General features: G+C 42.0%; 3 protein-coding genes and 2 long non-coding RNA genes across 11 annotated transcripts; 3 read left to right on the top strand and 2 right to left on the bottom strand.

The window, feature by feature from the left end:
* Positions 1 to 738: 738 nt before the first annotated feature.
* LOC6737056 (putative uncharacterized protein DDB_G0271606) lies at positions 739 to 6646 on the bottom strand. Of its 7 annotated transcripts, none has more exons than XM_039294026.2 (7): positions 6297 to 6646; positions 4688 to 5025; positions 2996 to 3179; positions 2885 to 2942; positions 1526 to 2211; positions 1337 to 1475; positions 739 to 1181 (listed from the first exon to the last, which is right to left on the bottom strand). In XM_039294026.2, exons 2-7 carry the CDS (start codon positions 4764 to 4766, stop codon positions 954 to 956), a joined length of 1374 nt encoding a protein of 457 aa, XP_039149960.1. In that variant the 5' UTR covers positions 4767 to 5025; positions 6297 to 6646; the 3' UTR covers positions 739 to 953. The 7 variants fall into 7 exon arrangements, with proteins under 7 accessions (XP_039149960.1, XP_039149959.1, XP_039149965.1 ...); XM_039294025.2 differs by having other exon boundaries at positions 6375 to 6646; XM_039294031.2 differs by having other exon boundaries at positions 2885 to 2927; positions 6375 to 6646.
* A 2136-nt stretch (positions 6647 to 8782) lies between these two features.
* Positions 8783 to 10672, top strand: LOC120284742. Its single transcript, XR_005543953.1, has 3 exons — positions 8783 to 9470; positions 9647 to 10038; positions 10102 to 10672. It is a non-coding gene; the product is annotated as an uncharacterized LOC120284742 (long non-coding RNA).
* A 2846-nt stretch (positions 10673 to 13518) lies between these two features.
* On the top strand, positions 13519 to 14811 carry LOC27207957. The gene is made up of 4 exons (XR_001600638.3): positions 13519 to 13666; positions 13732 to 13901; positions 13958 to 14062; positions 14151 to 14811. It is a non-coding gene; the product is annotated as an uncharacterized LOC27207957 (long non-coding RNA).
* Positions 14812 to 14983: 172 nt separating this feature from the next.
* On the bottom strand, positions 14984 to 16744 carry LOC6737053 (zinc carboxypeptidase). Its single transcript, XM_016170969.3, has 5 exons — positions 16490 to 16744; positions 15916 to 16431; positions 15619 to 15712; positions 15246 to 15542; positions 14984 to 15184 (listed from the first exon to the last, which is right to left on the bottom strand). Exons 1-5 carry the CDS (start codon positions 16637 to 16639, stop codon positions 14991 to 14993), a joined length of 1251 nt encoding a protein of 416 aa, XP_016030678.1. The 5' UTR covers positions 16640 to 16744; the 3' UTR covers positions 14984 to 14990.
* A 958-nt stretch (positions 16745 to 17702) lies between these two features.
* On the top strand, positions 17703 to 18236 carry LOC27206695. The gene is made up of 2 exons (XM_016182500.3): positions 17703 to 18038; positions 18103 to 18236. Exons 1-2 carry the CDS (start codon positions 17757 to 17759, stop codon positions 18106 to 18108), a joined length of 288 nt encoding a protein of 95 aa, XP_016030677.1. The 5' UTR covers positions 17703 to 17756; the 3' UTR covers positions 18109 to 18236.
* The last annotated feature ends 1742 nt before the right edge of the window (positions 18237 to 19978 follow it).

Here is a 19978-nt window from a genome sequence, read left to right as displayed (position 1 = left end):
TTTCCGCCGAGAAGAAAGTCTTTGCATTTAAACTTAATTGATTTGCTTTTATTTTCCATTTTAAATATATATGTATATATATATATATCCATATAAGAAAAACTATCGTACATCCAAAATTATATTATTAATAATAAATAGAACTAAAGTATACAAATATTACTAGACAGCTTCATCCGTTAATTGCATATCCAACGAACATTCCATCATCATCCGCCATCATCAACGTTACACCATTTCGAGAATTTGACGGAAAAATATTTGTTAAAAAATTACACCATGAGATTTATGACTAACAAAATTGCGTGAGAATGTAGAAGTCATTTGTTTGTTACACTTTATATTATTTACTTTGTATGATTTGTGTTTGCTTTTACTCGGGCTCTAACACCTCCTACTCCGCTTCCGTTTCCGTTTCCGCTTCAGCATCAGCTTCCGCTTCCGCATCTCCTTTGTGGCATTTGCATATATGTATATATCGCTTTATAACGCTATACTCGATTCCTAAGTCTATGTACCTTGCGCTTTCGGATCCAACTTGGTATGTCCCTATGTACCTATGTCCCTAGCTTTCTTTGGCTGCCTCTTGAATATCCTTGTAGTTGAATGCTTTATTTGTTGCTCCGCATAGGTATAGTAGTTGCTCATCTTGTTTGTTTGTTGCAAGTAGTACGCATTTTGGGGATTCTGAGGGTCTGAAACATTGAGTGCAGTTTTACAATTTCTTAATTGATTTTCTTTCATTTTGAAGTTTCTTTTTGGTTGTTTTTTTTTTGGCATTTTCTTGGTTTTTTTTTACTGTGTGGTTTTGTCACGGGTTTCGTATTCTTATAATTTTGGTTAATTTTAGCTTTCCTCTTTGGCTGCAGTTTTTCCAACTGTGAGTGGTTGTGTGTGTGTGTGTCTGAACGTGGGTGCATCCTCCGTCTGCCGGCTGTTTACATATATAGATATCACGAGAGTTCCTGCGAGAACTGCGTCTCCAGGGTGGGTCTAGTTCTAGTGGGGTTCCTGCTGGGATTGCGTATCGGTGGTCCTGGGCTGCCATAGCCCGCCGCATACAGCTGCGGGCACGAGTCTTTTATGAGTTCCTGCGTCTCGCGCAGCTGCCGCTGCACCTGCGGCGCCAGTCGCTGCACGCTGATGGCCGGCGGGAACTTGTATTCCGCCGCTGGAGCGGCCTGTAAATGGTCAAGTGAGCATATTAGTCATTTACCTAGCAGTCAAGATAATAGGCATTAAGAACTAGTTACTCATGAGCGTGGATTCTGACAGAATCTTACTTAGCTTACTCCTCAGTTATTACAATAGATACCATACATAAAGGACCACTCACCTGTACGCCGTGCATCATCTCGCCGTAGTAGGCGCCCGGCGGAGGAGGCGGTGGCTGTTGCTGCTGGATTTGGCTGTGTGGAGCGGTTGGCGGTTCGTAAGTTTCGGGGGCGTTGCATTTGATGCTGAAATGCACATCACTGCATTAAAATGGATATAATATATTATGATGCCAGATAGCTGAACCTACCCAGTTGCACAGAGGAGAGTGGTTGCAGCGGGTCCACCATAGATCAGGCGCTTTGGACTCACGCTCTGTGGCTTTGATCCGGCGGGAAGGGTCAGCAGGTATTGCTGTTGCTGCTGCTGGTAGAGTTGCTGCTGCTGCTGATTGAGTTGCAGCTGCTGTTGCTGCTGCAGTTGCTGTTGCTGCTGCAGCTGTAGCTGCTGCTGTTGCTGTAGCTGCTGCTGTTGCTGCTGCTGCAACTGGACGAGCTGTGCCGCTGCTGCTGCCGTGGACGTGTTGACAACATTAGGATCCAACTGGGGCAGCAGGATTAGTTGCTGCTGCTGCTGGTAGAGCACTGCCGCTTGTTGCTGCTGTTGCTGCTGCTGCTGCACCACTTGCCGTCCCGTCAACACATGCTGAGGTAGATACTCCGTCGTGGGCAGCGCGACTATCGTCGATGAGGAGGAGGAGGAGGTGGAGGCGGTGACCGCCGAGGCGCTGGAAGGCTGGAGCAGCAGGCCGGCGCCACGCGGCGGCTGCTTCAATGGCACCTGCACCTGGCGGATGGGCGTCGTCTGCAGCGAGCGGCTGGCCGAGGAGCAGATGGAGGCCGTGATGCTGGCGGACTCCCAATGTTGGCGCAGGGCGTTTAGTCGGGCCTCCTCCAAAGCGATCTCCGTCTCGCTGGCCGAGTCGTAGTCGGGACCCTAAAATAAGCGTGTTTGTTTAGCCAGATTTATACACAGAAAAAAAGTATAAAAGTTTAGCTATCAAAAGCTTATTCTAACCACCCAGAATATAAGGAAATTTATAAAATATTTCGTGTCCAACATGTTTAATAAAATAATCAAGTTAATCCCCATGCATATAGATTTTCTTGCTGCGCATAAGTTGCTCCAATCTCTTTGAAGTCCAATTTTCAGGTAACAAGCGAATTTTAATGGCTCCTCACATGTTGTTCGAAAAGAAAACAAATAGGGGGCCATAAAACCAATTGTTTTGCTCTTTCGATTTGGCATAGCCAAATACTTAGTGCACTTACATATATATATATTGATCTTGGGCCATTTGTTTATTATCACGGAACAGCGCATTACAATTACACATCAATATTATTTACTTTGGTTGAGTTTAAATTGTAAAGTGTTTAAATTAATAAATTCTATTAAATTACGTATTTGGGGTCAATGAATTTATAGAATTCCGTACTTTAAGCTTTTTGTGTTTATAGAAACAACAATTGTTTTCTGTGCTTAATAGCTAGCAAGTGATTAAAGTAAACCCAGGCAAGTTTTTCTACTTTAATAGACTGATACTATTGGGAACCCCCTAGATTTAAATCTTCCATCTGGTATTATGTATCAATAAGTCAACTCTCACCTCATCGATCTTCTTGTCCAGCATGCGGAAGAAGTTCTGCTGGCTAGATGATATGTCCCTGGAAAAGTGAGGTGTTCATTTTCGGGTTAAGTGGTCGGTGGGCTGACTTACTGGCTTTGCAGCAGCGACAGGTTCTTGGCGCGCAGCAGTGAGACGGCCACGTCCTCGTCGCTTTCCTGGATGTCCTTATTGCTTAGCTCCTCGCTCTCGTCGTGCTTCTCGCGGTCGCGCTGCTGTGCCTTCTCGGCATCCTCGATGTGGCCTTCGTCCTCGTCCGTTTCGGCATCTGAGTCGGCTGCCAAACAAATGGATAATGCCAAAGAAGAGTTTCGAGCATTAGTCAAGATGAGTGGGCAATTTCGCGAGTGCCATGGAGTGGCAAAAGTTTTGCAATAAGCCAAGTGTGGCAAACTTCTATGCGAAAAGGGGGGCACTTGCAGTCGAGAAAAATGCTTAGAAAACACTTGTAGAAATTATGCTAGCTCCTTGTGCCCTGTGGACACTCAAAAAAACACTATGAACCCTACAAATATTCAATTATTTATAAAAATAATAATAAAGAAATCCCAGTTTTCAGCATCCTTTTTGTACCTGCACGTTTCTGTTTGGCTAATCCATCTTTCGGCTTAAGCTGCGTATACTTAATATTTCCTCGGGCCTTTCTTTGAAGTGGCCTTGCCAGCCGTAAATTTAATTAAAAGCCGTTATGCATTTTAATGCAAATTCGGTAAGCCGAGAGCCGAGTATTATGAATAATTAATCTAGGAACGAGACTAAAGCTTAGGCGCCTACGAAATATTTGGGTCGTTTATGGCACAATGGCGCCTTTGTGTATGCTATACTTTTTTAGCTTTAACCCTTTTGCCCACACACACACACAGCTATATACAAACTGGGGGGGCTGGCCACGCCCCTTGAAGCGGCGCCCACTGCAACAACAAGTTGCCTTTTTAGCAGTTAATTATACACACACAAAATAGAATAAAAAAAGCAAGAAACACGCACACACAGACACTGACAGCCACAAAGGAGCGGGGTTGGGCATAGTCAAAAGTTTGGCATGTAGGCTAGGTTTTTACATTCTTATAAACTTAAGCGCAAACACGGGCTAGTGTGCGTGCGTGTGTGTGAGTGTGTGTGTGTTTATATATAGACAATGCTGTGGGCTTTAAAATGTAGGCCTTTATTATTACTTTGGTGAATGCATGGCCTTAAAACTGGGCTCCTCCTTTCAACTTCCCCTTTTTTTCACTGCTGGTGACATATTAATCAATGATGTCCTCATTGTGTGGAAACAGGTGGCTCTCACACACACACACACACATGCAGGGAAACACGGACGCACACATGCACACACAGCTGGAGGCAAATTGATGTCGTCATGCGTGTAAGCTTTTGTTGTGCGAGGCAATACGTTTTACTCGCCGTTTTCCCAATTTCCCTTGCTCTACACAGAGGAAAATGCCCAAACGATTTGATAGATCATTCCAAATGTTGGGGGATATACAAAATTGGCAAAACAATATCAATTCTAGCACGCAAAAAGAAATAAAACATAAAATCTATAAGTAAAATGGACTGAGAAACTGAGAAATTTTTGAAGATCAATATATCAAGTATTGCTGATTCTTTATGATATATATAAGTGGCTACTAAAAATATTTGAACCGTGTATTTTGGGCGTAGGAAAACCTTTAGATTACCTATTGATTGCTAGCTTTAACGCATTTTCGTCTTGTGCACCGCGTGTGGAACTTATAGAGTCAGTTGCCCAAAGGATATACTCTCATTTCGCCTACTCACCATGTCCTCCTTTCTTGCCGTTCGCTTTACTCTTCGATTTCCTGGGATACAAATGTATCTTGCTCTGTCCACAGCCCATCTTTTGAATGTGCCGCTGCCTCTAGAAATCCAGAATCGCTGCTGCTGCTGCTGCTCTTGTTGTTTTTGTTTTCAATTTGTGTTGCTTTTTTTATTTATCTGTTTTTTGTTGTTGTTGTATTATTAATTTGTTGCTCGACACGTTGTTCTCTCGCTCTGCCTGCCACTCCTCACTCTTCGCGTCGCCGTCACCTCAACGTCTTTTATTTACGTTCGTCGTCTATTCTTTCTTCTGTTTTATTCAATTTTCACTAATTTAACTATGTGTGTAAATTTAATTTATTTGATTTGGTGTTGTTGTTGCTGCTGCGACTGCCGCCGTTGTCAATTTCGAAAGATTGAGGTAGCAGCAACAAATGCTCCTCGGGGGGAAATACATTTGTGCGTGAGTTTTTCTCAGGGAAAATGCCACCCAAGCCACCCACTCAGCCACTCGGCCACCTATTTCCAGTTCAAACCAAATACAGGACAACTTGGCTAATTCAAGTGAAGTTCAGTTATTGGAAACTTAAAACTTGTTACCAAGTGTAGAATGAGTTATTAGTGCAAATTTCTTTAGTAATATTTTTTGAGCTCCTTTAGTATTGAAACAAAAATTAAAGAACGAGTTTAATTTGGTAATAGCCTTATTATTATGACATGAACTAAACTTTCATCTCGAAATTGATGAAAATTTCAAGTTTCCACTGCACGATGCTTCACTGTAGTGGCATTTTCCTCATTTATTTGTCTTCTGTATTTTGGGGACCGTAGCGGAAATTAAGTGGGTCCCTGGCTGGCACTCAACCACTTGTTTCAGCCGTGCTATAAATTCAATTTGCAGCGTCAATTTGTAAACAGGACAAACCCATAAAAGGGTTTTTCTGACCAGGGCTGCAGCAGCACTACGCAAATCGCTCTCCTTGAGAGCCTTTTGTGTGTTGTTGATGTTTTCGATGCCTTCGAAGGTGGCTCCACTACGTTGTGCTAATCGCGCGCGTGGTGCTCTTGTTGTTGTTTATGTTGTCGTTGGTAATTTAAACAAATAATAACGATAATAAGCACAACAAATAGTGTGCAGCAAAAACACTTGAATTATATTCAATTATTCGCAGAGAGAGAGAGAGAGAGTGTGAGAGCACTCGGCCACTCGGTTTTGCTCACTGGATATTATAATAGACACCGACACGGGAGACACACCGCACCACCACACGCACACGAAGCACACGGAGCACACGCACACATGCGCCCGTTTTGGGGGAAGACGGACACAGACAGGCGCGCGCCAAAAAAGAGAGAGAGCGCGCCTCGGAGAGAGAGAAATTGATTTTTCTATTTATAAAAAAAAATCAAAATATATCCGCTTGGTTCACATCTTCCCTTTTTTTGTGTTTTTTGATTATTTTATTTTTGTTGCCGCCAACTGGCAGCGAAACATAATTTATGTTTTATTTATGATTGCCGGATTTTCATTTAATTTCCATTCCCATGGTGATTTTCGGCTGGCCGCCGTTTTATTTCGCCCCAAAGAAACTTGTTTGATTTATCTCACTTGACCACTTGGGCGCATTTGGCCATTCCATTTCATTCCGTTAAATAAAAACACAGTTCCAAATACACTTTCATTTACCGTTTAACGAACACGCCCATTTATTTACACCGATTTGCTAATAACTAAGAGGAACTGTCGCCCATTTTTCGGTTTTTTTTCAATTTATTTACACTGGCTTTTTCCTGCGGAAAACTTTGCCGAAAAGTATCTGCGACGCGTTGCGAGTGTGCGGAATTCGTATGAAATTTATGCTGCATGACACTCCTCTTTGTGTCACAGAAAGCGAGAACCGCTCTCAGCGGCATGCCAGCACACACACAACGATGGAGGTGAGTGCCCACTGCAATGGGGGTGGGTTTTCAGGCGGAGCTTTCGCACAGGGGTTCAATGCTACCGCGGAGCTGGAGCTTTCGGCAAACGGTTCTGGTACGGGATGTGGCTGCTGCTTTTGTTTGCAGAAGCTGATCGCAGGTGGGCTCCGTCGGCATGGGGTAGGCGTAGGCGGTGCCGGAAGATGTTGAGGCGTGGTCAGGATCAGCGATGGACACAGAGGAGGGCTCCGCCTCAGGTGCGGAAGCAGAAAGCTCTTCCGGAAAGTATACAAATATTTTAAGTGGCTTAAATCCAATCAGAAACGTGTTTGTTCCTTAAAAGACTCAGGGATCTGCTCAAAATGATCCTGATGTGTTCAGCCGCCAGACCCTTCATATGTCATGGAAATTCCCTCTTTTTAGGAAACAAGAAGTAATCCTAATCTTTATCGAGGAACCAAAATTAGTAGTACTCACGATTTCTATGTAGATTTGTTTCGTTGTGAGCAGGTCCTACGTGCAGGCCACGAGTCCATTTTGGCACATTGATTTGGCGTTGGTGTACCGATATGCATTGTTTTTCGAACCATCGATATCGGTATCGATATCGAAAAATACCCGCGAAGAAAAAGTAAGCAAAATTTGGATTTTGTCTTTTTTTGTTTTTGCTGGTAGAGCACGCTTTAAGCTTCGTGCCAGGAACTTTTGAAAATTGTTGGCCACGCGACAACTGCTCCAGTAATGCCAAAAAGCTCCAGCAGAGGTCAGGTCTGTTGCCATTCTTGAAGTTTCGAAATGGTACACTCACCCCTATTTCATTGTAATTGCTGGAATTTTTTATTTAAACTATTTTGTGTTATTTTTCTATTATGGATATGTACTGTTTGCCACTCTTATATAGACCATGAAAACATCAAACAACACAAGCACCACGGACAGACCGGACACACGGACAGCTCGAACAACACGAAAATCCACGGACAATAGGGACACCACGGACTCCGGCATATTCAATATTTCAATACTTTCCTTATACTTCGCAAAAATATATTCGCACGAAAAAAAATCGCGCCCAGTCATGTTAGGCCTCATTAATTTCAACAGCAATGATTTTCTGACCATCGCTCCGCTCCACTTCCGATGGACAGAAATCGCAGGACAAATAAACTACCCCTGCGATTCGCCCTTCTGCATAACATTAGATGGAACATGTATATGGCATTATTTATTGCATAATAATGAAGTGAGAAACGTTACAAATCAAAACACTCGACAGCATCGATATAAACTTTCGTCCGTTTCCATTCACTCGATTTTTTTTATCATTATAATATATTTTTGGGGCAGAATCGCTGGCATTTTTTCCGTGCATTTGTCAGCCGCATCGGAATTGAAACGTTTGCGCTTTTATTGCCACGGACGTGTGTCGTCGTCAGAGGGCTGGCATTGCGACTATATCGTTCTCAAGGGGTGGACAGTTAGGACATCTAGGACATCCAGGACACTTCGGACTGGTGGGAAAAATATGAAATGTATCTCTCCAAGCCGAACAGGAAGTAATATACAACAAATGCGAAATGATATCTTCCCATTGATCTATGGATTGAGCCAAAGCAGGGTGGCATTTTCCGTCTTATATTAATGGTGTTTGGTAGGAGTACCCAGAACGGTTTCGCTAAGTAACTAAAACAAGAAGAGAATTTTATACAAAAAAACTAAAAAAAAATTGCAAATTTGGATTGTTCAAATCAATATCTTATACATATATCATTTTAAGTCAAAGTCAACTTAATCTAATAGTAGAAAGAAAATATAAAAATATTATTTTCAACTTTATCAAAAAAGTCGACGCATTTATTCTGTAAGTTATAATTGTTATTATTATTATATTAAATATGTAATTTTGTAATTTCTTCCAAAAAAAATATTAAAAAGGAATAAATAAAACAGTATATTAAATATTTTTAATATTTTCCCAAACCATCCTTAGACTTTTACTCCCCAAAGTCATTCCCAAATTATCAGTCCCTATGAAAGGATTGTCATGTTGGTTAACTGCCGATAATGGCGACATATGTTTCTGGCATTTCTCACATTGTTTGGCATTTCTCCCGCTGTCTGCAACAGTTTGAACCTGTTGGGGTGTCCTGCCAGCATTTAGGCAAATTTTCGCCGGGGAAAACAATTTACATAATTTCAAGCGATTTTCCGCAGCTCTTTCCTGATTTCCCAGTCTTTTTTGGCAGCGTTTATGATTTTCAATGGGGGCCACATTGAATGACGTTTGATGCGGTGGGCAACGTTTTGTTTAAATCTCGACTGTCGATTGTGACTATCATGAAAGTGGGCGTATCCTTTAGCCACGTGACCGCACGCGTTGTGTTGAATTTAACACGGAACGTAGTCCTTCCCATCCGGAGACTTGGGTGCAATGCAAATGGGGTGCGCCAATAGACCCGCACAGCCCGTCAGCCAGCCAAATATTTTTTAAACATTTTTTTTTTTTCGCTGGCGAAGGACAACGACGGAGGACGCGTGCAGCCAATAAGTCCTTCATCACTTCCGCTTCAGTTCAGTTCCGTGATTTTGCACAAATAATGTTTTGATTGCGTGGCAGCGTGACGTGTAATTATTATCGCCGCACACAATCGCCATCGCCATCGCCAACAACAAAGGCTAAGCCCTCGATTCCGGGGGCTCTTTGGTAGGAGAAGGATGCCCAAGTGCGGCAAAGCAATTAAAATGATTTGCCAGATGAAAACCAGCCAACAGAAGATTCTCCGAACTGGTAGTGTAACAAAGAGGGCTGAAGTCATTCGGTTTTCCAAATAAATCTAATATCATTTTGGCAAAGCACTTAGTGGTAATGAAAATGACCAATCAAGATTGTATTGAAATATTATTATTATTTGGCATCTTAAAGTTAACTAGAAAACAGTGAGCAGCAAATTTAACAAAGTCTCTAAAAAGTTGCAATAAAACTTAAAAAATAACAAACAATTATTTAGAGAGCTTTAAATTATTATAAACTTTTTTCAGATCTTGTGCACACCCAAAAACTCAAAGATGTCTTTAATTACAAAGGATGCCCGAAGTGAAAAAAGAATCTGAAGACAATTTTTTAAGGACACTCACTCGACTGCCGCAAATCACAAATTAAAAATGGCTGACAAAAAATTATGCAAATTTCGCTGGCGCCCAATCCTTTACAGGACAGCGAGAAAATTTCATTAAAAACAGCAGCAGCGCAAGAAATCTTTTGATAAAAATTAAAAACTTTGCGCTGTTGGACAATTGACAAGGCGGAAAAAAGCAAAAATAAAATGAAACAAGAAACGAAAATAAAACATCAAAAAATTCTGAAATGATGGAACAAGGAATTAAAACAAGCAATCATAAAATATTATGACAGCGTGGAAATTGGGATAGAAGTCGGTGAAATATTTAAATTTCGCCAAGCTGCTTTTATATAATTTTAATGTCCTTTTTTCCAGAGCCTCTTAAGGTCCAGCCAAGTGGAGTGCGACTTGCCGGCTGCTTTGCATAATTATATTCATTGAAAACTTATTTTCTTCAAGTTTTCCGCAGCAGGAAAATATTAAAAAAAAAATACGTGGAAAAGAGGAAAAATCCCAGAGCTGAATTGAGTTACATCACAAGAAGATGGCGAGAAGAGAAACAGTTTTTGACATTTAATTGCTGAAGAACTGCAGCTTGGCGATGGGTCGCTGTATAATGGAGGTGGAGCAACTGAGTATCGGAGAAGAGCTGCCCAAATGTCCACCTCGCCACTTGGCGAAACTCGTTTCAATGGACAGCATCCTGAAGATGCTGAAACTTGTGCTGCCGCAGAATAAGAGGACCGAAAGCTGAGGAGCTCGTCCCAGAGAGAAGAAAAAATGTAACATGATTTAATGACATGAATTATTTATGAGTTTCCTGTCAATCAAAAACCACGTCAAAGCATTTTGATGGCGATGTCAACGCGCCAGTGAGCAAAACACACGATGCTGCCTCGCCACAAGCATAAAAAATAAAATACAAAAATAAAGAAAATCAAAAAAAAGTCAAGGTTGCTAAATATATAGTTGGGTAAAAGTTGGCATAGGACTTAAAGGTCTCATATGAGTGGTGCATTCCCTTAACTTTCTATGAAAGTAGCAAAAAAATTAAGTCAAACTATGTAGATACAGAAATAATATATTTTTAATCTTATAAATTATAAGCATAACTTTTATAAATAGCTTGACTATAACTAATTTCATTAGCTTGTTATTCTTTCTCAAACTTAAAATATATTTCTTTGTTACCTCAATATAGCTACTTCCTTAATAAAAATTGTGGAACATCCCCTTGGCTGGCAATCAATATTTTTCTAAATGCCAACAAATAGCTGCACAAATGATATGCTAATTTCTAAGCTTTTTAATCAAGCCAAAACCCGCAGTGAATTTGCATACTGTTTACATTTTTCCCGATTGTTTTGCCAGGCCAAAAAGTGTGTGAGCTGTGTGTTCCCATTGTGTTGCCCTTCGAATGAAATCAATCATGTAATTTATGTTTGCATAATATGCCCAGCGAAACAGACAATTCCTGCTCGCCTGCCGCCCAAATGGACTGCCAAGAAATAAATATTTAACAATAATTGATTTAAAAGTCGCATGCAAATGTTCCAGGACGAAGGACGAAGTCTTTCTCATCTTAAGCCGCTTGGCACGTGGGTAAAACAGCGGCTGCTTTCGCAATGGGGTGTACCTTCTATTTATTCTTTCCACTTTTTAACCATTTCCCCGGCCTGCTGAGCAAACATCCTGGTTCCAGGATATTCGGACTGCGCCTTTTAAGCGTGAAATTATAGAGAATATCCTTTAAAAAGCTTTTGATTTCGCTGCCTGCGTGAGTTCCTTCTGCCCTCCCATCTCCAAGGCGTATATGCAAATGTCCTTCATCTGCTTAGCGCAAAAAGTTGTTTTCTTCCTTTTCCAAGGCGACCCAAGTGGCTTCAGTTTTCCCTCTGTTCCTGCTCCCCATTTTCCCGCCCCCACCACCACCGCCAAGTGGCATTTGCATGTCTTTGTCTGGAGTTGACCTCGTCTTGTTGAAGTCGCCGCTGCGTCAGGTGTTGCCTACAGGATACTAATGTCCTCCTGTTAACGCTCTTAATGGCACGAACAAGCTGCCTGCATAATGGACTTTTCCTTCTCCCCACCATCTAGGGATCCTCGCAGTTTTTGCCTCCCAGCCCACAACTGTCTTCATCTGTCAGCTGCATTCATTCACCTGCTCCGTCTAATGGTAATGACATCTCCTGGGCCAATGCATCAGCCCATTTGAGTGAGTATCGGGAGCCTTAGAAAAACTAGCTCAGCATCTGGTCGCAGCCAAAGGATTCGAGAAGAAAGCCGAACTAGAAATCGATGAGAGATTACATCATAGGTATAACGAACTTAAAATACACTCTCTATGATACAATTGATGATTAAAAGAGGTTTCTATGGCTATATTTAACTACAGATTGAAATTCTATAAAGATTTCTGGATTGTATAGAGTGTATGTTTAAGCTACTTAAACTAAATTAAAAATTAACCATACTGCTTATATGGTAGAGTAGAAAGAGCGCACCTCTGCCCCTCTGGGAACGTGGATATCCACTCCTCCAACTACAACTCCAACTTCAACTCCAGCTCCGTACCCTTGTACCCATTTGGGTAACCGGGTAGACAACTGAAATTAGCATTACTTCCGAGTGATCGCAATCTGCGCATACTAATTGCTCGAAACGGCGACTCCAGAGCCTTGGGTCTTGGTCTTCAGTCTTGGATCCTCCATTCATTCATGGGGGCAATCATTGAAGGAAGGCCTCTGCGCCAAACTTGGCATTGCCTGAATGATTCCGATTCTGATTCTGATGATGACTCTGCTCTGCTGTGCTGTGCTGTGATTTTTTCCAGCCTGTCTAGACGTTGCATATAAGGCAGCGGCGACTGGAGGCTGGAAACCCAAGACTTGGGACGCAATGCGATGCGATGCGTTGCGTTGCGTTGCATTGCATTGCGTGGTGGAGAGCCTTGTTGTCTCCAGCGTTTGATTCTCGGGAAAACGGGAACCCTTGGCTTTCCTGCGAAACGGGCACAAAACACCAATCATCCAACATCATTGTCAACACGCCAGCGTCGTCGTCTCAGTGTCGTCGGCCCATAAACGGCAGTTTTTACCCAGCCATTTAAGGATCGCAGCTCCGCGGACTGTCATAACTCCTGGTTGTAGTCGAAGTCGTACCGTACCGAGCATCTCCATTCGAGCGCCAGCACTGGGCGATCATCTCGGAACCGAACCGGCGAATCCAATGCGATACCAAAGCGATTCCATACCATCATCACATTGCCGAACGTCCAAAAAAGGCGCAGACGCCGCAGCTTCATGACGCGCGTTGGGAATATCCAAGCATCGTCATACTTTCCCTGCTCCCAGCGATCCAAAGATCCAGAGATCCAGTCCGAAGACCATATATACAATATGTTTCCTTTCGTTTCCGAAAGCTTCAGATTACCAGCTGGTTCTCAAGCGCTCAAAGTGTCAAGCGTCAATTGCCGTTGAAGTTTATTGCCTTGGCAGCAATTAAAGATATTTTTCTTTTTATTTTTCTTCCTTTTTTTTTTGGTTGTGACCAAAATCAATCCACTTTGATTTGATTTCTTGATTGGCTGTCGAGGGAATTGAAATGCATAATTGAATTATCAAATTAGAGTTGGTGTTTGGCTAAATAATTGTTATTCAGCGGGGAGTTGGTGGTTTCAATGAGTCACTGGGTGTTTCTGGGTTGCATTTAATTGCCTATAAATGCAATTGGGTTTATTAGAGGGTAATGGGGAAAATATCAACATATTTCAAGCTACAGAGACTTGTCAAAATAGTAAACATAGCAAAAGACTGCACTTTGAAGGGGGAAAATCTAGTAAATCTTCCATGACTGTAAATCTTATTCGGTCAATTCAATTATACAAATTAGAAGTGTTCACTTCAAGTTCCTAACTCCTGGCTTACTGCAATTTGGCTAAGTAAGTTTTTATTGCTACCGGTACTGTAGCTTCAGCTAAGTCTGCCATTTCCCTCAACTCTGCAGCATTCTTGCCATATAACTCAAAGAGAAAAATTCATCACCGCAATATGCGCAACACACACCAAGAGAAAAAAAAATTGAAGAAAACTCTGGGAAAAAGAAGTGGCTGGTGGCAGTGGCAGGAAAATTGTCATAAAGGTGCAACTGACAACAGCAGAAGAGGCGATGGCGAGGTTAGTAAATTTCAATTTATATGCAGAGAGAACAGTGAGTGAAAAGGCAGACGCAGGACACAGGACATGGGGCACTACAGGACGAGAATGAGGATGAGGATGAGGACTCGGGACACACACAGGACGCGGAGTCAAGGAGCCAGCGCGCAAAAAGTGTCAACGTAATATTTTCTCGAATTTTCCAAGATTTTTCGTACCATTTTATTTCCCTTTTCTTGCTGTCATTTTCTTTTTATTTTTGGACGCCAGCAACGCAAGTGGAAAACGCAATTTCATTAGACAAATTGAAAAAAATAAGTGCAAGCGTACACAACAACAAGATCCAAGGACCATGCGAGAGGCGCCTCTTTATCCTTTATGTATATATGTACTATATATCGTTCTATGTATAAACACTATGTACCAAGAAGACTGACGCCATATTGCGGGCCATCTAAAGATTTTCCCTTGTCGCTTGCCATTCGTTGCGATTGTTTTTCACGCGCACATACGTGTAGGAGCGGAATGGAATATGTATATATATATGTAAAGATGTGAATGGGCATCCAACGGTGGAGCAGCCTTGTCCTTTTCCAACAGGATGCTGCGCGCGCGTTGAAAAGAGGCGGAGACTCGCTGCCCCAGCGTAAAAATAAAAATAGACCAACACTTTGCGAGGAGCAGAGCGGAAAAAAAGGCAAAAGAAAGCACTGAATGCAGCCGGGACTCTTTCTTATCAACGGACTCGGTTCGGCAGCACTCGCTTTCCCCACTTTTCCCACTTTCCCGACTTTTCAGCCTTTTCCCCCAAAAAACGATGCGACGTCGCTGATTGGAAGCTTCGGCAAACAGCTCGTTTTTGGGGCGGAGCATAAGCTTTCGTCGCAGTGGCGTCGCCAAATGGGGGAGCATTTCGCAACAAAGGGGATTTTACGGAAAATACATAATCATAGAAATAAAATAATTAAATTATAATTTTTTTTTAAGAATTGTTTTGATATATGTTACATTATTAAAACAAATAATACAGCTTTTTGGAAAAGTTCATTTGTCAATATCATTTGTTTGTTAAACAGGTTTGATAATTTTTTCCTTTAATTTAATTTTAAACTACAATATATCGATTTCCCGTGCGGCAGCTATCATGCCCACGAATCCTTCGGTCACCTCGCGTGCCACTGGAATAATATCCTCCGGAGGAAGGACAAAGCCCAATTCGCCCTTATCGCGCAGCTCTATGGTATAGGGTATCTTGATGTTCTTCACCGCATAGGCCCATTCCTTGCCCGAACCAGAAACTTCATCTGGAAAAAGTACCCAATTTTATTCTAAAATTATGTATACAGATAAAAATGGTAGACTTACATAATGTGGTAGCACTGGATCCATAGGTAAATACTGTGCCATATCTTCTATAAAGAGCATCTGAAAAGCCTTTGGCCACGTGCATCATTTGAGGATAGTGTTCGGGGAACTCTAGAGCTGTGTGTCCCCACGGTGAAAGAACATACTGTCCATAGGAATGCAATGAGATGTAGATCTTTATAGTGCCTTCAGGTATGGAGTTGTTTATGTAGGCGGTTAGTTGGCTGATCTCGGGATCGGATTCTGCCGAGGGACCAGCATAAATTTGTGAACAGGGATCCGATTCGGCTCCAGTCACTGAAATTAATAAGATTAAGATAAAAATAATAAATTTAGATTACTAGTACAATATTCAATATTATAATAAACTTACACATCCATAGGTAATCAAAGTTCCTATTGAGATCAGTTCCAATGCACTCCCCTGTGGGATCCGAAGGCAGACGGGACTTTCGCCAAAGGCGTTCCTGCAAGGTCATGGTAATAAAGATTATAGGTCATAGAGCTAATTGACTACTAGTTAGTAATAAGCGATAAGATAGTCAGCGCTATAACGATATCGGCATGTATTTGATCTGATCTGAAATCTAATCGCAATGGCTTGTGGCTACTTTCATGACCATTCATATCGTATCGTAAATATTTAGACAATTTATAAGTATATACTAACCACTTCATGGGAATAGGCAAAGCCATCTGTATTCAGAACGGGAATTATATACCAGTCCACATTCTGAGCTATATCCCTGACTGCCGGGTTACGAGGCACCAGCAACTCATCGATGAAGTAGGTGATCGTCGCTGACGTAATCCATTCGCGGGCATGAATATTGGACTCTATGAAAACGGCAGGATTTCCCTCTTTGTATGAAATTTTAACACCTCTAATCGGTCTGCCCTCGTATGAGTTTCCGATGGTAAAGGGTGTGACTATATCCGGATAACGATCCTCGATCACATCCAACCAGGCGAATATCTCCTCCAGAGTGTGAAACTGTGTCCATTCCATGGAAGTAATGCGCTGTTTGGGTCTCTGGGCATCGATGTGGGTCTGAACATTGTCGATCTTCAGGTTATAGGTGAAATTGTGGTTGGTCAAGAGGCTTTCAAATGTCTTCTGATATTCAGGAGGCAGCATTATATCAGAGGATTCACCCAGGTGACGAGCCTCGCGCCAACTGCTGAGCTGTGGAAGATACACATAAATTATGAGGATTTTCTTAGCTCCTATGAGTTTAACTTACCTTCAAGGACTTCTCCTGCGAGTTAAGCAGCTTAAACTGCTCCAGATCATCGATCCTTACATTGTATACCTTATAGTTATCATATCGCACTTGCTCAACGGACCAAGCCAGTCCACAGAGTCCTACGACTAGGAGAATCTTAACCAACATACCGCTCTATGGGAAAGCCCGTGTGGAACTGTCGAGGCCCGTAGAATTAACAACCTGATTAGGCCAAACTTATCGCCGCGACTGCCCATTGAGTCCATTGACGGTTTTTGTTATTTCTTTTTTTTTTATCAGCAATACGAAAAAACTATTTTAGGCCGGCCGAAGACTTATTGTTCAAGCAGTTCGAGTTCGAGTTGTCTGGGCAGGCGAGCAGTTGGTACTTAGGCTGTCTCTCAACTTTACACATAAATTTTGTGCAACGGCAGCCCATTTCATTGTAGGTCATTGCATAATGAAGTTACCGCCCCGAGGCACATAAATTTCCCTGGGAGCTCGAGGAGATTTCAGACCGCTTTCTGTTCGCTGTCTTCTGTTTGACTTGCGGTGCTTAGTGCGAACATTTTGTTTAGGCCCGTTGCGGTTGAGGTTTTCGCTACCAGTTTCAGTTTTACTTTTTTTATGTCCTGTGGCGAGTGCTTAAAGGACTTCGTCCTGGGCTTTGGTCATATTTTGCGCGGGTATTAGAGGAACACGACGTGGTCGTTGTCACCGCATGAGGTGCGTCAACGTGTGTCCTGTGCCCGAAAAATGGCAAAGGTGTGGGGTTTACTTAAGTGGCCTGGACATGAAAGGCGCATCAAAGTGGATTTCCAGCCGGGAAAATGCCGAACGAAGAACTACAGGGGTGGCAGCAAAATATTTCGCAAAAATATTAATGGCTGTGTGAAATATCGGTGGAAAATGCTAAGCTTCCAGTGGCATTCAATCTGGCAAACTTTTGAGAAGGGTGAAGAATTTACAGCCTTTACAATAAATCAGGAATCTAACAGCAACTTACAAGCCTCAAAAGTCGGACATAAAGTGTATTATGGTGCTATAATTCTTTATGCTTCAATCACTTCATCTTTATACTTAGAATAATAATCAAACTGTTTACTTACTACCAGAAATAAATATTTGATACTAAACCTTCTGATTCTTAACATTACTGACTCCAAACGCATTGCAATTTGTTTAAGTTCTGTAATTTAAATGTAAAAGAAATGATTAGTTTGCATGGTTATTGTTGTCACATTTGACTGAGAATCATACAAACTGTGAATATATTTTAGAAAAAATGGCAATTTTTGGAACATATTTTGCGCTGATGATCGCTGCCTGGGGAATGCAGTTATGTCCTCGTTTCTATTTTACAATGGGTGAAAATGCCCTGAAATTCGAGATATCCAGCATATCGTCGGCGTTTATAGAGGCCAACCTGTATACTCTATTCACGATACTTATTCTGCAGCTGCCCTCAAAGATATTTGAAAACCGAAGGCAATGGAACTTCAAATGGGTCTTTGTGATGCCGTACATTATGCACTATGTGAGCTGTTTTTGGAGCTCTACGCAAAATGTAAGGGATCTTCTGATTAAACCACCCATGTATATGATCAAGAATTATGGGTACTTACACCTAGGAATGACCCTGATTTGTGGACTCCAGCTGCTGGCAATGGTGGAAATCGTTTTTATTTTATTTTATAGCCTGAAAAAAGGGACTGATTGCGAACCGAAAGACGGGGATCGTCAAGATGCGAAGAAAAACCCAGGAGCTGTAAAATGGAAGACTAAAGCACCTTCCACTTCGCCAACTCCTTTCAACAATTAGTGCCGGATTATTTGATTAGCTCGCTAATTGCCTTGTCCTCAACGCCGCACCAAATAAATTGTATGAGCACTTATTTCTTATCAGCGGCAATAAAGGCGAGCCAAGCGGGATTAAAGCCAACTCGTTGGCGCAGGATTACAAGTCCTGCGGCGAAAACTTGAGCCGAAACTTTCGACACCTCTTCGCGGCGGTGGAAATTGCGGAAAACTTCTTAACTTTTTAACCAACGGCGAACACAACACTTGTCGTGGCGCGTGCGATAAGCCAGCGTTGCCTTTTTAATTGCGCAAAGTCCTTGGGACTTCAACCGGCCCAAAGGACTCCTGCTTAAAGCAGCCTTTAAAGTGCCATAAATATGGTGGCGTTAACATTTCCTGCAGCACTTTTAATTGTGTTTCGTTCGGTGGGGGGTGGGGAAGAAAAAATAAGCCGGCCATAACATAAATCTCATTGCTAAGGGTTAACATGTCGTATGCTTAATATTTTTCACTCAGCTCGCGAAAAAATGTCAATGCCGGAAAGCGTTTAGCATTCGCCTTTTTCTCTGTCCTCTGTGGATTTAATTAGCCTCAAAATGTCCCCGGAAAATGGCAACCTGGCATGCCACATGGCAAGTGTCCTCGCTTTTCTGACGAAGGAGGGTAAGCCAGTCAGGATAAGCCAAGGAAGTGCCCACGGCCAAGGAAGGAAGTTGCATGTTCGGCCTCAAGTTCAATTTGCTGGTTTCAGCCACATTTTTGGACAGCTGGTGTGCTGTTGGAGTGGGAAAAGCCGGTCGGGGAAAGCATTTAGATGAGAGATGGGCACCTGATTCATAATTTCATTTTTTGTTCTTCGTGAAAAAGTTTTCGTTGGCGGCAAGTGGGCAGTACACAATAACTCACATAACTTACTGATTCTTTAAATTAGAATATTTACATGTAAATTTATAGAAAATGTGAAAAAATAGACTTTATTTGACAAACAAACATGCATTAAAATATTGTAAAGATTCGATCTTAAGAGGTGAACGACAACCCGAATTAAATATAATAAACATTTGCACTAATGCATACAATCGTTAACTTTATCATCATGTGATTAAGTTAAAATGAGGCCTAACTAACTCTGAGAGCCACCCAACCGAACTTATACTTATTTTATTAAAATTAAAGAAGCCCATTCTCACCCAAATCCATACTGCATGTTCCCCGGCCATTAATGCAACATCTATGGATACGAACTGCAGATCGTTATCATGGCAATTATAGTTTTCTACCTTGAGCAGGCCGCTCTATTGTTAATTTGACTCCATTTCCAGGTGGAAAATACCAGGAACAATTGCGGTTAAGGCTAAGTGGTTCCATGCGTTGACACGCCCAGTTGGAGCAACTGCAGCAATTATCTGGGAATAATTAACGCTGATGCATAGCAATCTAATTGCCGAACGGGCACGCTTGTGTGATCATCTTCTTTCCGATACCGCTACCAAGTCATCCCATCTTATACTCGTATGTATGTATATATATCATAACCCATACCCATCCCAGTCGACGTGACAACAAGTGCCCACCTTGACTTTTTGCTGGCGGAGTGGGCGTGGCACATGCCAATGATGACGATGACGATGATGTGCCGTGTTCAGTAAGCGATTATTTTTTCAGTTGAGCATTTCTTCATCACGCCACTCGGGCATCGAATTGTTT

This window comes from Drosophila simulans, chromosome 3L (genome assembly GCF_016746395.2).
Source record: "Drosophila simulans strain w501 chromosome 3L, Prin_Dsim_3.1, whole genome shotgun sequence".
NCBI classification, from domain to species: Eukaryota; Metazoa; Arthropoda; class Insecta; order Diptera; family Drosophilidae; genus Drosophila; species Drosophila simulans.
This window is presented reverse-complemented; position numbering and strand designations above follow the sequence as displayed.